The sequence below is a fragment of the Marmota monax genome, unplaced genomic scaffold (genome assembly GCF_021218885.2).
Source record: "Marmota monax isolate L192 unplaced genomic scaffold, Marmota_monax_Labrador192_F-V1.1 WCK01_AAM20220418_F8-fsc00010, whole genome shotgun sequence".
NCBI lineage: Eukaryota > Metazoa > Chordata > Mammalia > Rodentia > Sciuridae > Marmota > Marmota monax.
The window spans coordinates 20,810,696-20,832,447 of NW_026692321.1; the positions used below are offsets into that span (position 1 = coordinate 20,810,696).

Genomic DNA, 21,752 nt, shown 5'->3' on the forward strand with positions numbered 1-21,752 from the left:
GAAGAAGATAGATATGAAAATATTTCCTTCAGGTGATAAATCACAGGGGTCTAGGTGTCCAAGTCCCTTTCTGTGACATCTTCTAGAGTGAGTCACCAAAAAGCATCCAGGAAGTTCCCTGTCACCTGGGGTCCCTCCCATCCTTGCCACTTCAAGTACCCCAAGTCTTTCTCAGTGCCTGCATTCATGGTGTCCATCTCCTGGGCTTGTCTGTTCTTCAGGCTTGTCTCATGTCACATGCACAGTCCTGGTGGGCATGTGAATATTGGTGAGTGCTTGCTGTGTGGCGGGGGTACCCCCAGTGATTCCTGAGAGTCATTCATACCCACCTCCTGGGGAAGGGAAGCTCCATGGCCTCCCTGCTGGGCACAGAAGCCCATTTCTTGACTCAGGCCACAGGATTGTTAGGGTGAGAATCAATTCTGTGTGTGTGTGTAGGGGGTGTGGGGCTGGGTGTTGAACCCAGGGTCTTGTGCATGCTGGGCAAGCACTCTACCACTGAACTACATCCCCAACCCTTTTAAAAATTTATTTTGACAGAACAGAGTGTCAATGAGTTGCTGAAAGTCTTGCTAAACTTCAGAGGCTGGTCTTGAACTTGAGATCCTCCTGCCTCAGCCTTCTGAGTAGCTGGGATTGCTGGTGCTGCAACATTGAGTCCATCTTGAGAGCTCCAGTTCTTAAGAGCTTTGCAAATCCTACCTGTTATTACAGCTAATTCAGGCATGAGCCGATGGTTACCTCTTGGGGCCTGTCTCTGTAGCTTGGCTTGGAGGGCAGTTGTGCTCTCCTTTGTGGCCCAGGTGGCCATCAGGAAAACCTGGCGCTTGATGGTCCCCAGAGGCAGAGTGCTGTGAATGAGTGAGGTGGGCAGAGGGGTGGTGGGGAAAGAGGGCCAAGCTGGGCCAGGTTGAGAGGCTCCTTGGTCTCAGTGCCAAGGTCAGGGAGACAGGAGGGAACCAGTGGGGGGCGTGACCTTCAGATCTACGGTTTAGCAGCTCTGATTCTGGGGGAAGAGTTCACACCTCCTCTCCCTGGCAGTGCCCATCCTTTCTGGCTCTCACTGGTGACTGGTTCTCATGAGCTGTGCAACTGGCTGAGCCTCAGTCTCCCCATCTGTAACCTTAGGCTCCTTCAGACCTGTGTCCCAGGGTTATTCAATGCTTAACACAGACACGTGGCCATTGGTTCAGCTTTGGAGGAGGCACCTCCTTCCTGGGCTCTGCTGGAGGGAGCCCTGGAGTCCAGATCACCTGCCAGTCTGCTCCGCTCGAGCAGCCCCTCTGCCTTCTGGCTGGCCAGCGCCCTCTGCAGGCGAATCTTATTCTCCATCTTTATTGTCTGTATCTCTGGCCCTTTTGGAGCTGCCAAATTAAGCCGCTTTTTCCAGGGCAAGAGGAGAGAGTCCAGGAAATTATCTAGTGGCCAGGCCTCCTGGAGGTGTGACCAGCTACACCCCACCTTCCCTACTCCGCATCCTGCCTGGCTGCTGATTCCTCTGTAAGGAACAGTTCTCATCTGAGGGGATCCAAGCCGGCCTGGGCTTTCTGCATCAGGGCTAGGGCTGAATGAGGAAGCACATGGGGTTGTTGGGTTCCACATTTTCCCAGAGCAGGGATGAAAAATATGGTTGGGGAGGAGGCCGTAGGTTTTCTGCTATGCAAGTACCTCTGGGGAAGTAGTGGAGGGCCCCCTGTGAGCTAGATGAACCACAGGCCTGTTTCAGGCTTCTGTTGAGTCAGTACCTTATTATACCCATTTTCCAGATGAGGAAACAGGCTTCGAAGGTTAAGCACCGTCCAGGGGCACACAGCTGGAGCACCAGAGTCAGGACTGGAACTGCCCAGTGAGTGCACGAGGCCTGGCTTCGGACCACGGCTGGCCTCTGCCTCTAGGAGCAGCAGGTGGACAGAACCAGATGGGGCCCCGAGGCCAGCTGAGGAAAACAGAGTCTCCACTGCCCACCACCCCTGCCCCCAGGCTGCCATGCACTTCCTGGCAGTGGCCGCCACGCAGTGGGGCCCAGCTCCCTCTCTCTGGTTTCAGCCACTTGAGGGAGGCAGAGCCTGGGTGAGCCACAGGGGAGATGAGGCCCAGGAGAAGTCTCTGGGCTCCGTCTCTCCCCCAGCAGGGAGCTGTGGCTCCTTCAGAGCCTGGTTGCTATGCAGCCGTGTTTATTCAAGGCGAGCCTAGCCTGGCGGAGAGCAGAAGCCACCACCAGCAGCAGACCGTGGCTACCCAGCACCTGTCCAGACAGGAAGCTGGCCCAGGGCTGTGAGGCTGGGCCAGCGCCAGGGAAGGCCAGGCATGGGGCCTCCCAGGACCTAGGGACAGTATTGGCTCTGAAGAGACTAAGAACCCCGGATTCCTCTGGTGGCAGGGCTTTGGCCTCTGGACAGAGGTGAGAGGCAGTGTGTCCACAGTTTTGGGCGGGAAGGAGGGAGAAATGGGAGGGCAGGTCAGGACCTCTGAAGTCCTTGGAGGGAGGATGAGGACCTGACCTGGCACAAGACCATGTTAAAAGGAAAGGCATCATGCTGTGCTGTGGAGGCTGTGTGTCTGCTGGAGGCCCCTGCCCCTCTCTGGGCCTTCATGTATCATCTCTAAAGGAAAAGATTGAACTTGCTGCTCTCTGAGTGCTGTGGGCCGAGGCAAGAGGGCTGCCCTGGGCTGTCCCCTTCCCTGGGTGCTGGCCTGTGGAGTGCTCTGTTTGGGGTAAATTCCAAACATGCACCATGGCTTCCTGGGACTGCCAGGGACCATGGCACAAGGAAAGATTGGGGGGGGGCATGCTGCTTGGGCTGGGGTGCCTCAAGCACAAACTGGTCTGGGTTTGAATTCTGACACCAACCTGTGACACTCTTACTCGGTATGTGGACTTGGGCTCTTTGTCTCTCTGAGCCTCTTTCCTTTCTGGAAAGTGGGGTTCAATCGTGCCTCCTGGCAGGAGGACCGTCTCGTGGTAGCCAGGGGCAGCTGCTGACTTTGGTGCCGTTATCATCACAGGGGGAGGGCATCCTGTTCTTTTCTGGAGCAGATTTTGTTCTCCTGCTACTGCAGTATCTGCCTGCCTCCTTCCTCTGCCAGGACAAGGCCCATGTAGGCTGGGGACCTGGAAGAGCCGATGCTTGCTTGGGAGTGCTGCGGGCAGAGGGGGGTTGCACTTGCCAGGGCGTCAGTGCGGTGGCTGGGCGCAGAGGCACCTGGCCGGGTGGGATGTGAAGGGCTCTGCTCTCCCACCCTGGAGGGCCTGCAGCCTTTCTCGCCACAGTCTGGCTGGCTTCCGGCACTGGCTCTGGTTGAGCCCATAGAGCCTGGTGGCAGATTTGAACAAAGGGAAACGTAGGAGAGGATAAGAGACAGGGAGATGCTAACCCGAGTTCTGGAGAAATGTGCTTCTGAAGGCAGCCGCGTCTTTCCTGGGGCAGCAGCGCTGCAGACAGCAGAAGGTACCGTCTGGTGCAGGAGCAGCTTACGGAAGAGTTATACGGTGAACATCTGGGTGGAAACCACCCAGGTCTCCTTCAGACACATAGCCGCGTTCCACGGGCTCCTTCTTGTCCTTGATGTGGTCGTCTCCTCCCCCCACCGCCTGGGGGTGGGGTTAACACTCTTTAATTTCTCTTTGCTTTGCTCTGAAGTTCTGCTTTCTGTACCTGCATATCTGAGCCCTTGGCTTAGTTTTGCCCTCCCTGGGTCTTCATGACAGTAGAGTCGCACTCCGTAACATGCTGCAGATGTCCACCGTGTCTTCATCCCACAGTGTGGGCACCTCTCAGTCACCCTGCATCCCTGGTGGACATTGGGATTGTCTCCATATTTTGGCTGCTGACCATAGAGCTGCCACGAACATCCTTGTGCTTCTTTCCTGGATCACGGGGGCAAGATTGCCCTGAGGGTGGTTGCCCAGGTTGCACAGACAGGGTTTGTGCATCTTGAGCTTCACAGTTGCACCTTGCCTGCCAGCCATGGCCAGGAGTCCTTTCTTGGCATTGTCATTGACACCCGCTCTCGCTTCTCATCTCATGCCAGTGTTTGCAGGGCAGGGTCGCATCTCATTGTTTGCATCTCTTGGTTTCGGGAGGTTGGGTGCCCGCCCCAGCTTTTCTTCCAATCTCTTTGGCCACCTCCTCGCTGTGCTCAGGTTTCTGACTTCCATCTTCCTCTCTGCCCTCCTGGTGCCCTGTCCCTCTCCACCATCCTTCTCGGAGGAACCATCACCCATGAATGTCCTTCTGCTGTGATTGATCTTTGAGCCGCAGATGCAGGCTCCAGGGTGGGTACCTGCAGGCCAGAGATTGGCAATTGGTCCACATCTCAAAGTCTCTGGTTCTTGGCTCCACATACGTACTTACATTCTTCGTTGGTCTCAGATTTTCCTTCAGTAAAACTAGGATTTAAAAAAAAAAAAAAGTGGCCCTTGGTGGCAGTCTTCTTGGCCTTCCAGACAAAAGCCAGCCTATGCCCTGGGAAGGCACACACGTGACCCTGGCTCTTACTCAAGGACAGTCGACTTTCTCATGGGCCTTTGGGAAAAGGACAGAGCTGGGGGCTGAAGTTTCCTGAGCTCATGGGGCACTTTGTCAAGAGCCTTCTTCTGGAGTCATGGCTGAAACCACTTTGCTGAGACTTTGGTTGGAAAAGCTGTTTCATTTCTCCTTAGTCCTTCTGACAGTTTGAAGAGGTGAACTGCAGCTGCCTTAGCTGCTCCTGGAACAGCCTAAACGTGCGCGAAGCACTCCAGGCCCTGCCGGCCCAGTGGGACCTTGTGGGGAGGCCTTGGTGGGAAGTGGAAGGAACATTTCCTCTTCGCCCCGTAGGGCCTAACAGCTGGCAGCCAGTGTGACGTCTGGAGGGTTGTGCCAGGGAGAGGCCTTGGCTCCTGATGGCCTTGGGTATGGTTTTTGGACTCAATACTGAGTCCCTCTGAATTCACACATGGAAACCCTAGTCCCCAATGCATTGGTACTAGGAGGCCTGGCCTTTGGGAGGTAATTAGGTTTAGAAAAGGTCATGGGCCTGGGAGCGGGGAGGAGTCCCCATGATGGGGTTAGTGCCCTCAGAAGAGAACAGAGAGCTCTCTCTCTCTCTCTCTCTCCTGTGAGGACACAGAGAGAAGACAGCCCTCTGCCCATGAAGCATGTACCCACCAAGAACTGAATCACCTGGCCCCTCCGTCTTGGGCATCTAGCCTCCAGAAGAGTGAGAGAGAAACTTGTGTGGGTTAAGCCGTTCAGTCTGTGGTATTTGTTATAGCAGCCCAAGGACACTAAGCCAGTATGTGACGCAGTCTCTCTGAACCTCCAATAATCATTCATTGAGGGAGAGCTGATAGCCAGGTCCCTCACAATTTGAAATTGAGAGACAGGAAAAGCAGGTACAGGCCATGGTGTTCAGTGGCTAGTATGTGTTTTGACTCATCTCTAATTTATATTTGCACCAACATGATATACAAAAGTGTGGGCAGGTTGGGAAGGTTTGAGTTTTGTGAATTGATGTATAAACTATGAACCCTTCCTTTGTCCTAGGGCTGCAGCCTGCTCACACAGTTCTCTTTGTGAGTAAGAAAAAAGAGCCTCTGTCCCGAGACACTTCTATTCATCAGAAGAAGGTTGTAATAAATATGAAATCTGTAGCATCTGCAGCATGAATGTTGTCCCCTTAATTATGACGCCCTTGTACAGTGCCCAACCTGGATAATCAAACATGGTAGCCTTACCTTCACTACTTTTTAAAAAGACCTTAAATACAACTTTCACTCATAGACTTTCCCATATCTTTTAGACCAATGATTCTCCTATCAGAATTCCCTGGGGAGGGGCGAGGGGACTGTTCAAATGTTGTGGCCCTGGACATATGTGTATGAGGCCCTCTTCCTCTTCTCTCTGTTCCATCCAGTTCTCGTCCCCTCCCCTAACACAGGCACTGAGCTGCTATTACAAATGGAAGGTCCCGTCCTTATTTGTGTTGGGCATAAGAACAGTTGGGAAGGGCTGCTTTGTTCTGTCCTGTTCTGGGAGGTCATTAAGGTGTTAACTCTCTCTTACCTCGGACCTCTTGAGAAGGGATCTCTTAAGTATTTCCTGGCAAGGTGGCGCAAAGTGTCCTGTCCCAGCTTGCCTGCTGCCTCCTGTTCACCTCAGAAACTTAGGAAACGAAAGGCCATCCTGCTCCAAGAAGCAGGGCCTACGTTTGCCACTCAACCTCAGCCAGGCCTCTGCTGCTTCCTGTCCTAAAGGCTTTCAAAAGACATAGTCCACTGGGCGCCGTGACACACGCCTGTAATCCCAGTGGCTGGGGAGGCTGAGACAGGACGATTGCGAGTTCAAAGACAGCCTCTGCAAAGGCAAAGCCCTCAGCAACTCGGTGAGACCCTCTAAATAAAATACAAAATAGGGCTGGGGATGTGGCTCAGTGGTCGAGTGCCCCTGAGTTCAATCCCTGGTACCAGAGAGAGAGAGAGAGAGAGAGAGCGAGAGAGTCCCCTCTCCCTCACAGCTCAACATGGCAAAAGTTACCAAGTAAACAGTGACATGAATGGCAGTGTTATGGAGTACTTGCTGGGGGCCAGATGCAACATGAAATGCTTTTTGTACGTTTGGAACACTCTCAATAACCTTGTGAAATTGACACTATTGCCATTTTGCAGTTCAACAGAGGCTCAGAGAAGTTTAAAAATGTGCCACAGGTCACACAGCTAGCAGGCGATGGCATTTAATCCACCTCTGTTGACTCCCAGATACACACTCTGAAATGCTGGGTGCCACCGTCTCCCTGAGCTGAGACCACTGGTCCGGACTCTCCCACTTAGCAGTTCTGTGACCCCGATTAGCCTCAATCGTCTTATCTATAAAATGAGGGCAGTAATCTCCACTTTCTTGCTGTTTCTGAAGTTCAGTGGCCTAATACTTGGAAGCATATCGTACACGTAACAAATGGGACCTAGAAATGTTCATTTCCTTCGCTTAGTGTCTTCTCAGTAAGACAATCTATAAAGACTCACTCCCATTTGGGATCCATTTGTTCATTCATGCTGCTAGTATGTGCCAGGCTCTGCGTTTGGCACTCTTCCTGCTTGTCTTTGTATTCCCGCAGCTGCTAGCTGACCCGCACCTCATATTTGCTGGGGCTCAGAGGGTTCCAGGAGTACTGGCCCCACCTTATCTCATGATGGCAAGGGAGATGGTACCTGCAGCCAGTGAGGGTGCTCCAGAGCTGGCAAAGGGGGCCAGGGTTTGGCAGGGGGGTATCTCATCTGTGAATGGCCTTCCTGCTGGCCCAGGAGCCAGTCACAGCTGGAGCCAGGGCCTGGTGGGTGTGGCCACCAGTCTCCTGGGTGGGGGCAGAGGTGGCTTTCAGGACCCTGGCTCTAGAAAGGGCGATGAATTATCAAGAAGATGGGAATCTTGGTGGAATCAGCCCTGACCCAGGCTGCCCCAAATGGAGGCACGTCAGGGACAGAATAGAATCCATCTGTTTTTTCTGAAGTCAGAACACAGCCTCCAGGATCTTTCTAGAACCTCACTGCTCTCTAGAATTCCTCCTCCACCACTGGCCATTTGTGGCTCCCTGATGACCCTTCCCCTGGCTGTCCCATCCCCACTCCCCTCACTGGCACCCTCCACTTCCTGGCTCCTGAGGCCTCCTCCCTGCAGCAAATGCTAGGATCCTGCTCTGTCCCTCACTGGTCCCTCCCTCCTGTAGTCACCCTTCCCCTCTGGCTCTTCCTCCTCCTCCTAATATGCTAGAGTATTTCCCACTTTTAAAGAAGCAGAGAACAGCACACCTGCAATCCCAGAGACCCTCAAGGCTGAGGCAAGAGGATCACGAGTTCAAGGCCAGCCTGAGCAACTTAGCCAGACTCCGCCTCAAAATAAAATAAAAAGGGCTGGGGACGTAACTCAGTGGTAGAGCACTCCTGGGTTCAATTCCTGGTAGAACAAAGGGAAAAAAAAAGTGCCAACAAAAGCACAACTGGTCTCATTCAGGCTCATGGCTCTCGGGCTACTGCCAAGTCCCTCTCCTGATGGTCTTGTCTAACTTCCAAAGAGTTGTCACATTCACTGTGTCAGCTTCTCCACCTTCCGTGTGGCGGCAGCTTTCTGTCCCCAGTGCACAGAGATGCTCTCACAGACCTCCTGGCAGAGTCCCTGCTGGTCACATCCAGCCAGCGTCCCTGGTCCTGTCCCACCTCCATCTCTGCTGAGCTGACCCTCTAACCCCTCTGTGCTCTCCTGTCCTCCCCAACGTCCTTGCTCTGTGCCCATCTCTGCCGTCCCTGGCTCTGGTTCTCTCCTGCAGCCTCCATTGCTGTGGGTCGAGGACATTTCCAACCCAGTCCCTCCTCTGTGGAGCCTCAGACCAGCTGCTCTCTGGATGGTTCCATCCAGGTCTCCCAGAGGAGACACAAACCATACTGCCCAAACCAGGACTCAGTGTCTCTCCTGGCCTCTGGCACCTGCTCCATGTTCACCATCTCAGCAGGGAGTGGTACCCCAGCACCCCAGACTCAGCCTAGATCTCCGGCTGTCCTCATCCAGTCAGTCTGTCATTCCAGCCGGCTTCCCTCCCAAACCTTTCTCAGGTGTATTCCACACGGAACTGCCAAGCCCCGGAATCACACTTAGCCCCTCTCTTCACCCTCCTGCCTTGTCCACCCAAGTCCGTCCATCTGCTGCTGCCCTGGGTTTTGTTAACTGCAATTTTGCTAATGCCAGTGTGTATTGATTATTTGACGGGGCCAGAGTATTAAGTGGTCATATTAATTTATTAAATACTGAAATGAGATAGGAATTATCTACATTTTTGCAGTTAAAGAAACTGGGGCTCAGAGAAGTTCAGTGATGAGCCTTTCGTCACACAGGTACTGGATTTGAGCCTCATGCCTCTGTGTATGTACCTGTGATATGGTGCCATGAGCACGTGGACCTCAGACCTTCTGTGATAGCCTGAGCCTTGGAAGTCAGAGTCCAGGAGGTCACCCGAGGCCACCCAGGGGTTCCCCTGAGGTTTATGGCTGGACTGCATCCTCTGATGGTGGGGAAGGGTGCATGTGCGTGATGAGGAGGGCAGTGGCCGCCCCTTATCCTCAAGTGTGTTCTATCCTTTCTATCCTGCCTGTATCTGGTGGCACATCTTGGTCTGATTATTTCTTTTCTGGGTCCAGCCAGGCCAGAGGCTGGCCCAAGGGTCTCTAAGTTTCAGTCCTTAGAGTCTGTCCCAGCCTCTGCTCCCCTAGGCAGTCCTTCCAGAGTCTCACTGAGCGTCTGCAGGAAACACAGGTCAATGGTGTCCTCCCTCTCTGCCAGAGCTCCTTGGGCTATAGAATAAGCCGGGACTCTGCAGAGCCTTCCAGGACCCTCAGGCAGCCCCCACCTCCCAGCCCCGAGACTCACGGGTGTGTTTGTTCCTCCACGTGTGTGCCCAGGCTGAGCCTTGGCTAGGGTGTCCTACCTCATTCCCCCCTCCCCCCCCGTTTCCTTCCAGGCCCAGCAGGGTGTCGCTGGTCACTGCAGCATCTCCAGGTTTCCTTATCAGACAGCAGCAGGGGCTCACTGGGCGCCCGTCTCTTCAGCGGAGTGGCTCGCCCAGCCTGGTTGACAGTGCGCGTCCCCTCGCCCCACATGTTCATTAGTCCTGCCTGATGTTGTAGTGGGTGCTGGTTTCACCTGGGGTGACGGTGAATGTTCATCATTCTGCCTGGAGGGACAGTGACCAGCCAGCCCTTCGCCCTGCCTCACAGGGAGCACTCACCGCCCTGATGGTGTGACAGAGAGCACCATTAGAAACAGGGTTTGTGGGTGACAGCTGGAGGAGGGCCAGGTCCTGTCGAGTTTGAGCCTCCTGCTCTAGAGACACATCTCCTCCCTGTGACAGGCATCTGTGTCACCTGGGGCTGTCTCATAGAGATGGAGAGCTGGCCTGCCACAACTGTACGGCTGTGCGTGTGCATGTCCTCAACAGGGCCCTTCCCTTGCCCTCCTGTCTCCATCGTCTCTCAGGGACAGTGCTCTGCCCAGGCCCCTGGGGAGCAAGGTGGACACGGAGCTCTGGCTCCTGGGGCCGTGTGAGACACTGGGGCAGTGGATTTTGTCCTTGGGGCCGACACTCTTTACTGGGCCAGTCCTAGCTTTGTTTCCTCTCCTCCTGAAACCTGAGTCCCTTCTGTCACCTTACTTCATTCCTATGGTGCCAGTCACCATGGAACGTCTGTAGTCATAGCTTTAATGGAAGGGGTAGACAAAGGTCACTTATCTTGGGTCACCCTGTTCCCTGAGCTGTGAATGAGGCCAAGGGTAGCAATGCAGGGCCTCAAGGAGTGAGGACAAAACCCTGGTCACCACAGTCCACTGGCTCGTTCAGTCCTTTAGGTCAGGGGCTGGCTGTTCTGACGGCGAGAGAAACACTTTAGTGCTGGTGGAGTGTGGGGCAAACAGGGTCTGTGACTTGTGTCCTGGGGCCAGGTGCTAAGGGGTGTCTATGATAAACCCAAGGCTCTGTCCACGTATGTGTTGGAATTTCTGATTCTCATTTTTAAAATTGGGGTGTGGATTGCTGAGTAGATCCTGGGCCTGAGTGATTTCCCTGGGGGAGCCCCTCACTGCTGTCCTGTAGGATGTGGTTGTCCATAAGCAACTGTGGCCACTTCCTCTTGGGCAGGTACCTAGGAGATCCTAGGTCTCTAGACCTGTAGTGCCCGAGGGATTGAAGGTGCAGATCTGATAGGGACTCACAGGGAGCTCTGCTTGGTGGGGTGACTTGGCTGGTGTGGAGTGGCTCCAGGTGTCCCTGAGGATGTGGAGGAGCCTGGGCAGCCTGGGAGGCTGGAGGCGGGGATTCTTGTTCTGCAGGAGAGAGGGAGCTCTTGGGGGGACACGGAGGCAGCACTAACCACCTTGACAACTGAAGGGGAGAACTAGGGCTGAGTCCTTATTGCCAAATGAATCTGAACTATAGCCCAGTGGTTTTCAATCCTGTTTGAATATCAAAATCACTTAGGAGTTAATCAAAACAAAACAAAACAAACAAAAAAATGGATCCTCACCGTCTCCTTCCTAGAAGAACCACTTCAGTAAGGGGTCTGAGGTGGGCTCTAGGAATCTGCCATTTCAACCAGTTCCCAGGAGATTCTGGTCTGCAGCAATGGGGAGCGCTGCTTTCTTACCACCGTTTCACATGACGGGTTTCCTCTGGTTAGAGAGATGCACAGCAGATGGGGCCTGTAATTCTCACTGCCCCCAAAGCCTTGAACTCCAGCTTCTTGGCTTTAATTCAGCCACAGAAGATTCCTGCTAGGCCTCGCCAACCCCTTGAGTCTACCAGCTCACTGGGCTGAAGGTCGGGGTGCTGATAACTGTGTAATGGAATCCTCTCACCTTGCTGTGACAAGTGCTCTCACCCCCAAACGTGACTGCGTTCACCCTATGTGGCCGCGTTCTAATCTCCCTTTGGACAGAGAACCCATGCGACTTGGGGGGCTCAGCAAGGAGACTGGGCCCGGTGGAGCTGGGCGGGGGCAGCCGGGCTGAGCTGCCTCCTGTTTGGCCAGGGGGTTGCTAGGTGCTGCTCTGCCTTCTGGGACCTGGGTGGGGACCTCCGTGGCAGGCTGGCTTCCAGATAGAAGGCAGGTTTCTCAGTTCCTGAGTTGGGATTTATTGCTCAACAGAAGGGAGTTGGCACAGTACCCGCCCTGTCCCCAGATAACATCTCGAGGGAACAGCTCTCTGGGTAGAGACTGGGACGTTATTGTACCACTGACCAGCTCCGGCTGTCTACCTTCCTGACCCCTCATTTCAGCAAAGAATTCATAAAATTGTGTGAAATCACAGAGCCTTGCACAGGGAGGGTGACATTAGGTGGAGGGTAAAAGCTGAGGACTGGCCCCTGAGGCTGGGAAGAGCCTTGGAGTGGCCAAGTCTCAGCCACAGGACAGCGAGATGGCAGAGGGTCAGAGGTGTGGCTTTTTCAATGAGGTGAGCATGAAGGCCCAGAACTCCATGCAGATGGGGACAGACAAGCCCCAACCTGCTGCTGGCTGCTTGGGTGCGGTGAGTGCAAAGTCTCTAGGCTCACATGGGCTTTGGGGGCAGCTGGTGGAGCGTGAAGGGATTTAGGAGAAAACAGAAACTGAAGGAAAAAGTGTCAGAGTTGCACTCTGGATCCTAAATGTGTCCATGAAAGCGATGGCGGGTTCATTGGGTTTTGTTGACACTCTCCATCACGAATGCTTTCCACAGGGTCGAGTGGCCTTGGACTTGACTTGGGACTTAGGAACTCTGAGGTGTCTGAGATCAGCCCAAATGTCCGAAAAGACGTCTGGGTGTCCTGGGTCAGTGGCAGATCTGCTCGCCTCAGCAAGGCTTTGGCCCCTGTGCTGTTGCCCATTTTTACTGACTTCTCCCTGCCCTTCCCACCACAGGTCCCTGGATGTCACAGGTCAGAACCATCCTGACCCCCGAGGCCTGCACTCACGGCCCAGGCCTAGCTGCTGCCTCTGGACAGCCTCTCCCCCGGGGGCATGGGCACCCGAGACGATGTCACCTCAGGTGAGAAGCACCCAGGGAGGCGGCTCCTGGCCTTTCCCAGGGTGGGGGACCTTCCTCGGATCATGCTCTGTCGGGAGGTGGCTGTGCCTCTCCAGCCGTGCCCAGCTCTTCACATGCTGGCACTGGCCCTCCCTGCTCTGTCACCTGTCTGGTGGCTCCCTGGCCTGCAGGGGCTTTGAGGGTTCTGGAGATCCGGCCTGGGCTTTGCCTCCACTCTCTGAGGCAGAGTGGGCTGGCTCCTCAAGGGGCCCCTGCTGTTCTGTGGACAAGAGTGTGTGGATGGGCGGGGGCGTGGGGCCTTAGGGTTGTGGACGACTTGTTTCCTTAGCTGACCAGGTAGGGGAGCAAGAACTCTGTAATTCAGCCACAGAACATTCTTGCTGGGCCTCGCCAACCCCTTGAGTCTCCCAGCTCACTAGGCTGAAGGTTGGGATGTCGATAACTGTGCAATAGAATCCTCTTAGGGTCGGAAGACAGGGGTCCAGGCCTGGCTCTGCCTTTGGGGCAGCTGCTGTGTGTGCTTTAGTTTCCTCTGGGAAAAGAGGAGGTTGGTTCTGCCTCAGGTGAAGTGGGTACCTGTAACTTGCAAAGCTGGTTAGCCCCAAGGGCCAGATGACCTTTGGACAGAAGGTAGAGAATCAGGGTGGCCAGAGCCCGTCATCTTGGGAGACTGGGCCTGGTGTTCAGGCAGGACACCCTGAGGCTCTGACAGATTAATCTGAAAGCAACTGCATAGTTTAGGAATAAATCAGCACCTGACATTAGATTCTAGCAGGGAAGTGAGAGATGATGTTATGGTATGAAGCCCTGGTGCCTCCAGCTACTTGAACTTTGCGTGAACTGAGACACAGAGAGGTTAGCTTTTTCCTCTAGGCCACACGGTGACAGAAACGAGAACCCCAACTCCTGAGTCCAGTCTTGGGGCAGTGCATCTTGAGGGCAGGCAGACTGTGTTTCCATCTGAGTGGGGGCTTCTCTGAGAAGTGGGTTAGGGCCTCTGAGGTGTGTTAGGGAGGGACTGAGCTAGGAGAATGAAAGATTGACATTTATTAGGTGCCTGCTGAATGGCAGGTACTAAGGAAGCCAAGGGCAGGCCTGAGGGCGAGAGAGATTGGGAAGAGTGTCAGGGCAAGGTGTGCCTGAGGCTGCAGGACACAGCAGGGGGAAGGCTCTATTTTTGGGTACTGGAATGAACTCAGAGGTGCTTAACCACTGAGCCACATCCTCAGCACCTTCTTTTCTTTGTATTTTATTTACAGAGAGGGTCTCACTGAGTTGCTTAGGGCCTGGCTAAGTTGCTAAGGTTGGCTTTGCATTCTCCATCTTCCTGCCTCAGCCTCCTGGGCCACTGGGATTACAGGCATGTGTCACTGTGCCCACCTGGGGGAAGGCTTTTTAAAAGAGGAGATGGCTTAACTGAGCTGTGCACTCATCATTTCCTGGCTCCTTCTCTGATCTCAGTCTATTGGTGCCTCCCTTTGAAAAGCCTTCCCTGGCACTGTCCAGGGCCCCACTGTCATTGCTTGTTGATCCTTTTGTTCCCCCTCCAGACTTCTCCCACTCGAGGGCTGAGTCAGCCTTGCCCCCACCCCTATCCCCCTGTTGTATGCCAGAGTCACTGCACAGAGCAGTGATGAGCATTAATGAGTGTCTGCAGCTGGATGAAGGATGCTGGGGGCGGGGTGCATTTAGGAGGGAAGATGACTTCCGAGAGGAGCTGTGGCTAGGTAATGGATGCTTGCAGCTAGGGTGTTAGTCAGGGCTTTGTGGGTTAGGAGGTGGTCTGAAGCAGGTAGGAGTGAGGAGGTGGCCCAACGGCAGCAGCAAGTATGATATGTACCTTGATAGAGAATGGTACTGCAGACAGTGGGGTCAGCACTTTTGGATGATGGAGAAATCTGAAGAGCCATGGCCAGGGGTTTGGAGCAAAGTCAGGATGAGGAGATCAGAGTGGGAAGCAGGAGATGGTACCGGCTGAGAAGTTGGCTTGAGCAGGGTTGGTGGGGTTTGATGGAGATTGCAGGCCCCCCACCTGGCCGGCCCCCCATCTGCAGGTGGGGGATAGGTGTGGGCAACCACATGCCCTTGGTCTTTCAGGCAGAGACCCTGGGGGCAGAGTGTTAGGTGTCTGCATTTGTGTTTGGATTTGTGCCTCGCCCTGGCCTTGGAGGCCTCTAAGATACACCTATTCTGTGATTCTGTCCCTAGCCAAGGTTTTGGCTCCAGTGGCTGTGTATTGTGGGAGTGTCCCTAGGACCAGTGCTGGGCCCCGAGGGACCCCGCCTGGAGGCATCAACTCCAATCTGCCAGCTTATGGAGAAGGTAAGATGGTAGGACCCAGCCTGGTGACTCAGCCACACCAAATGGCCTTTGAGAGCCCTGTGTGGCCTCTCCGAGAACTTTGGCAGGTGATGGGGAGCTCCCCTGGCAACAGCCCAGTCAGGGCCACAGACCCCAGCGCAGAGCTCGGGCCCTAGACTGGGGAGGGAGATGAGGGTGTTGGACGCCCAGCTGTTCTCAAGCTACGTGGGTCCTTTTTGTTTCTTTAATGCTGTCTTTGTTTTGCTGCCTCACCTCGCCTTGAACTATTGGGCTAACGTGATCCTCCTACCTCCGTGTCCTTAGGAGCTGGGACTACAGGTGCCTGCCACCATGTCTGGCTATGTGGGTGTTATTAGTATTGTGGTCCCTGCTGAAAACACCCATGGTTATTGGCAGGTACTCTTGGCTCTGTGCCTCTCTTAAGGCCTGTCTTAAGAGATCCCAAGAAGACCTGCAGAGTGTCTGAAAGGTCCCCTGTCAGCACTTTCCCTTGTCCTGGGGGGATCCACCAGGCCACCTCTTCACCAGGTTCTTCCCCATCACCCCTCCCCACTAAGTGCATTGTAGGGCTTGGCCTCCTGGGCCCTTTGCTTCCCTCACTACAGGACCTCTCTTGGGGACCTGTACTGAACCTATTTATGGATGATGCATCTTCTTCCTCTAACAGATCCAAAGTCCCTTAATGGCAGACTGTGCCTCACATAGTCATATTTGACCTCCACTGCCTGGATAGTGCTTGGCACCTTGTAGGTGCTTATTAAATGCCGATTGAAAGAACAATTGAATAAGTGTCCCCCTATGAGCATGACTTGCTCCAAATCACCCAACTTCCCCATGTGGGGTTGGCATTATCCAGCGCTCCATGGTACTGAATGGATTTGTTGGAGATCAGTGGACAGTGGTCCTTGGGCAGTTGGCCTTTGCTAAGTACTTATGGCCTCTCATCTATGCTGTGACAGGCTGGATGTTGAATCCCTTTTTATTCCCTGAGGACTTCATGATGTGGGTCTTGCTCGGTGCTTCTTAGACACTCTTGGATGGCTAGATTGCCCAAGGAAGGACAGGAACATTGAATGACAGATTCATTAGACAAGTTTCTTGCCTACTCCTAGGAAGCCATACCAATGGGTTTGCTGGTGTCTGGTGCCACTGGGCCCTGCATGCCAAGCCACTCTTCCCTTTCTGCTTTAGCCTCCCTCCAGCCTGTGCCAAGTGTCCTGGTGAGCAATGAGAAGCCACCAGAGATCTTGAGCGGCCATGGGGATGCAGGCAACCTCAAACTGGACATCCCTCCAAAGGACTGGAAGGCTAGGAATGGCCACCCCAGGAATCTTGGAGCTCTGACTTTAGGGCCTTGCCCCCTGGCACCTGCTACCTCTCTGGAGTCAGAGGCCAACAGTGTGGCCCGGGACACCATCCAGATCAAGGACAAGCTCAAGAAACGGAGGCTTTCAGAGGGCATGGCGGCACCTTCAAGAGGTGAGCCCTGCCCCCTGCCACCACCATCCTGAGGTCAGGTACCAGGCCATTCAGGCTGTGAGGATCAGTAGGTATCCAGATGACTTCTGGGTTCCACTGGGGCTGTTTAGTGGGCACCTGCCTAGATGATGACACTATTCGGGGTGGGATGGGGCAGGAGGGGCAAGGATATCTGTTGGGCACATAAAGTATTAGCAAAGGGCTGGAAGGGGGCCGTCTGTCTTCTAGGTGATGTTGGAAATGTGAAGACGGCCGCCACCTCACTGCATTAGCTGGAAAGGGTGGGGGGTGGGGAGTAGAAAGGATTGATTGGCCCTGTCACATACTAGGAACTAGCTTGGCATTTTATGTAAGGGAGGTCACTGAGTCTTTGAGAGTATCCCATTTACAGAGGAGCACACGGGGTCAAAGAGACAGCGACTTGCCTGAGGTCACACCGCTGCTATCCAGGGCCAGAACCCACTGTCCTCGCTCCTATAATCCAGCACTGAGTTTGCTTGCCTTCCTACCCACACTGCCTCTGCAGTGGGTCACTTGGATTGGCATTTCTACCATTCTATGGGAATGGAAAAGGACGGTGCCATCTGCTGGCTTAGTCTACTGATAGGTGTGGGGCGGCGGGAGACCTGCCTTCTCCCCTCCTCATCCTAGCGTCCCCCGGGACACGAGGCCCTGGTGCAGCTCTGAAGTCTGCCCCCACTTCCTACTGTCCCGGGACTGACTCATTTCCCATTCTCACCTCTGAACAGCCTTGCTGGATCCCGGGGGAGGCCCTAAAGGTGTTCTTCTGAGGAGCACCATCCCGCGCACCACCTCTCAGAGGCTGCTGAAGGTGCCCAGGCCGATGCCTCCCATCCAGAGCATCCCCACCACCCCAGAGGCCAGCGGAGCCAAAGAGAAGAGCCTGGACCTGCCGGGGAATGGGAAGGGTCCCCAGGAGGTGAGAGCTAAGGCCCAGGAGATAAAGTGGTTCTGCTGCTCTGAGTCTTGCCTGCAATTGTCCTTCTGTCTGTCTTCCCATCCTCTACCAACCCCTGCTCCTGTGTTTCTGCAGATGTCTCAGGGGCTGCCCTCAAGGGTGGGGGTGGCATCGGGAGAGGCTTGGGCCCTGTTTCACCTCCTCTGCAGCATCCCAACCCTTGGAACTTCTGGGTGGCTGCTGTGGAGGTGCAGAGGCTGCCTGGCCACCTGTCCTCTTTGGTCTTACTGTTCAGAATTCCCCCTGCTTTCTGGCCCTCTCCATTTAAAGCCGGGAGATGTGACAGAGGGAAAAGAATGCTGGGCCAGGACTTGGATTTGGGTTCTGCTCCTCACTGCCTGTGTCACCGTGGGCAGGTCATTTCCTTATCTAGGCCCCAGCAGGTACATCTACAAAAATGGAGATTTGGACCAGATGTTTTGAAAGTCCCTTCTAGCTCTGATGTTCTCAGAGTTTTCTGAAACAAGAAAGAAAAAACAACCCAATAATAATAATTACAACCACCAAAGAGCTTGCCAGCCTTCTCACCTGGAGTGATAAGGAAGTAAGGGGCTTTCTGGAGGCTGGGGGTCTGGTCCCAGGGTCATGGGACTGAGAAGGGAAATCTGTGGGCACTTCCCAGCACTCTTCTCTCAGGTGGCTCCTGGCAGAAGGAGCCGAGTATCCAGCATAGGACGCTTCCATGGACCAGGACCCCTCTGCTCCCAGGTGCAGATTTCCCCGCAATACCTGCATTGCAATGACGAGAAGATGCTGAAGTCGCTGGGAGGCATCGTGATCCCACCCATCCCAAAGGCTGGGATGCCTGCGGGGACCTCCTCTAGTCGGTCTGGCTCCCTTCCCAGTCCCTTGCCTCCAGGAGGCCAGCACGTCCTCACAGGACTGAGGGTCCCACCCACACGGTAAGAGCCCCAGGTGTCTTCCTTTCCTCTATCTCTCCAGGATCCACAGGGGCTCCTCAAGGCTGAGCCTCATGTAACGGCAGAGCTCTGGGGCACAGGGATGGGAAGCCACAGACCTGTGGGGGCCACAGCATTGTTGCTGGGCCTTCTCTGATCCTGGACTACAGCAGGCTGGGAGCAATGGCATAATGGACCATGTCTCTGGTCTCTTCTATAATTTCTTAATGTGTATGATTGCTGTAGTGATGAAGAAAAATGCAAATTATTTTAGAGCATGGTTAAGTTCATGGTGGTTCCCTATTTTTATGTTTTTTTTTTTTTTTTTTTTGTACCAGAGATTGAACACAGGAGCACTGGACCACTGAGCCACATCCTCAGCCCTATCTTATTTAGACAGGGTCTCGCTGAGTTGCTTAGTGCCTTGCTTTTGCTGAGGCTGACTTTGAACTCATGATCCTCCTGCCTCAGCCTCCCAAGCCACTGGGATTACAGGCATGTGCTGCTATGCCCAGCTTATGTATTTTTTTAATGGATGCAAACTAAAAATTTGTGTGTTTGTATGTGTGTATGTGTGCATGGTATAATCCACAAAATTTCGGATTTAAAAAGGAGTCTTCATACCCAATAAAAGTTTGAGAATCCGTGGGATAGAGGGTCTCTGTGCTGTAAGGAATATGGGTTTATGGTTTGTAGGTAGGAGAGACAGTGCCCTCCAGATGGCCAACAATATCCCAGGGTCAGTCAAGCCTGATGTTGCAGCAAGTGTGTGTGAAAGTGTGTTCATGTGTGTATACAAGTGGGTGTAATATGTATCTGTGGGCATAAGCATGTGCATGAGTGTGTGCGTGCGCGCACGCGTGTGCACTCACTCACAGCCTGTGGGCCTGGCTCACCTAGCATGGTCACTGTCGAGTTCCTGTTGTGACTTCTTTCTCATTGCTTTGGCCTGATGTTCTGAATTCTCCCACTTCTCTCCAGCTCCTCACTGTCTCATCTCCTGTACTTTCTTCCCTAACTATCCTTACCAGTGTCTGTGTCCCCATCTTTCTCCAGCTGTGTTGGAGTGTGGGAACCTGTGCACATACTGGCTTCTGGATGCACATCCTCTGCTTGATTTCCCTTCTCTGCCTCCTCAGACCTCGCCTGCTCCAGCCTCCTCCCCTTCTTCCTCTCCTGCCCAAATTCCTGCCTCTTCCTCCCCTCTGCTTAGCAGTGTCAGTAGTTATAATGACTCTTAGCCCCAGACCAGTGGCCTATTCACCTCATTACTCTTGATTTTTTTTGTGTCATTTGGGCTGTTGATGGTCCTTGGACTTTTCCTCAATTTCCTGACTCCTGCTTACCTGCTTCTGGACCTTCCAGGTGGTCTCTTGCCTGCCCTCCTTCATCTATCAGTCTCTTAAATTTGGCCATTCCTGAAATTTATCCCAGGGCCCTCTTTGTTTTCTCCTGGGGGCCCTCTGTGCGTGCTCTCCTGGATCACATGGGTGGTGATCTTGCCGCTCCTGCTCTGACCTTACATCTCCCCAGAGGTCCATTCTCTGGCTGGGCATCTCCAGTTCTCACAGCTGATGCAGATCAGCATGGGGGGAGGCAATATGGAGTACCTATGCTTCCCCAAACCACCTTTCCTGGGCTTATTTCCATCAAGGTGCAGGTATTTGCCTTGGTCTTCAAATCTCAGCATCATCTTTGACTCTCCTCCCAGTACCCCAACCCCTTCCCCACAGATGGCCACGTGCCCTCAAGTCTTTCTTACAACAACAAAAACACACAAAACCTCCCACCTGGCTCTTGCTCTATCGGTTCCTCTGGGGTTTGCGGGTTCCAGCTCTTTCTTGACCACCCCTAAAAGCTCCTGACCTGCTCTCCATCCTCACCTTGCATCCCCCAGTGACTCTTCTGTGACCTTCACCTTTATTGACCTCCTGGTGCTCTCTCCTCTCCTGGGTGGCCTTTACGATGAGTCTCCTTGGTCTGACTTTGGGGCTCATCCTTTGCACCCCACTCCGCATATTTCCTCCTGTGCTGCTCTGTAGGAACACCCCTGCCCCTCTGTGGGTGCTCTGGTTCCTGAGCGGGAGCCTTGCTTTCCCAGACGGTGTTTCCGCCCCAACCCTACTGCTCCAGCCCATTCTGTCTCTACCATTCCACGTCTACACTGGCTTTCATGGGCTGCAAAGGGTGCTGCGTGCAAGTGGCCATCTCTGCACTGTCCACTTGACATCCAGCCCATGGACTACCTGACCACAGCCTTTCATTATTTTATTTAAATTTTTAAAAATATTTTTAGTTGCAGTTGGACACAATACCTTTATTTTATTTATTTATTTTTTATGTAGTGCTGAGGACAGAACCCAGTGCCTTACACGTGCTAGACAAGCGCTCTACCACTGAGCCACAAACTGCAGCCCCTATTCATTTAAATTTGATTAACATATTTAGCCTATTTACATTTATTTTTCTTATATTTATTTTGTCTTCTCATTTTATTCTTTAACTTGCAGCATTCAAGGGCAGGGGCCATATCTCAAAAGTCTCTGTGGCTCCCAGGATGCCAAGCTTGGTGTCTGCCATAGCCTAGTTGTGACTGGATTTCTCTTCTCTGACTCTGTGGGGCTGTCCAGCCAATGGGTCTCCATCTCACTGATTCATCTGTCCATACTTTTATTCTCTTAAGAGCTATTAGGCACCTGCTAAGTGCCAGGTGCTGCAGAAACAAAGTGAAATAAGACCCACACTGTGTGCTCTAGGCACCCACCAGAGAGATTTAGGAGGAAATCACTGAGTCCATGTCCCATGACTGCCTGTCCTACTGGGAGCCCAGTAGAGAATCATCTGCGTCATGCTGGGCAGATTTCTTGGAGAAATTCTGAAGGCTGAAGGAGAATTCGTGAGGTGGAGGAGAGATTCGAAGGAGGAGCCCCTGGGACTTTAAGGGACTGGCGGAGGGAGGCGGGAGGGGGAGCGGGCGGTGCTCACCTGTGTTTGAGAGACAGGCTGCCAGGAAAGCAGGGCTGGGAATCATAGGTGGTCCTCCAGGAGCGAGTGCTTTATCCTGGGGGAATGAGATGTCACCCAGGGCTTTTTGGCGTAGAGGTGACATTGGTTCTGATTTCAAGAGGCCAGTTTGGCAGCTGTGGAGCTGTGCAGACCAAGGCGGGTGGGGCAGGTGAGGGGGGCGGAGCCCAGGTGCTGGAGCAGGGCAGAGCAGGGGTGAGGTGAGGATGCGGGAGAGGGGGGTGAGGATGCGGGAGAGGGGAGCGAGGAGGGGAGACTGGGAGACTTGCTGGTGGCCTCAGCTTGCCTTGGCCCCTGGGACACGCTGGTTTTGATATGTGGCAGGGAGGGGCTCATGTCGGGCTTAGCTGCTTCAGCCCCTCCCCCTGTTGGCAAAGGGAGGTCCGAGGTCACTGAGCTGTGCACCTGCATTCAGTCAGATACCCTAGGAGTGCTTGGAAGTCATCTGGCAACCACGAGGACGTTCCACTTCACTTCTCCTGCCTTCCCCATCTTGTTCATGCA

At 53.9% G+C, this 21,752-nt stretch overlaps 1 protein-coding gene across 3 annotated transcripts in view; it reads left to right on the plus strand.

The window, feature by feature from the left end:
* The window catches only part of Togaram2 (TOG array regulator of axonemal microtubules 2), a 60,760-nt gene that overhangs the window by 7,293 nt on the left and 31,715 nt on the right, over positions 1 to 21,752 (plus strand). Inside the window, exons 1-6 of one of the 3 annotated variants that reach the window (XM_046441556.2) lie at positions 2,184 to 2,401; positions 12,419 to 12,545; positions 14,754 to 14,867; positions 16,059 to 16,346; positions 17,096 to 17,286; positions 17,962 to 18,227. In XM_046441556.2, the coding sequence (XP_046297512.1) occupies positions 12,518 to 12,545; positions 14,754 to 14,867; positions 16,059 to 16,346; positions 17,096 to 17,286; positions 17,962 to 18,227 (887 nt within the window). In that variant the 5' untranslated portion in view covers positions 2,184 to 2,401; positions 12,419 to 12,517. Of the gene's footprint in view, positions 1 to 2,183; positions 2,402 to 12,418; positions 12,546 to 14,753; positions 14,868 to 16,058; positions 16,347 to 17,095; positions 17,287 to 17,961; positions 18,228 to 21,752 lie in introns of those variants that run through there. The other 2 variants (XM_046441558.2, XM_058578440.1) reach the window with 2 other exon arrangements.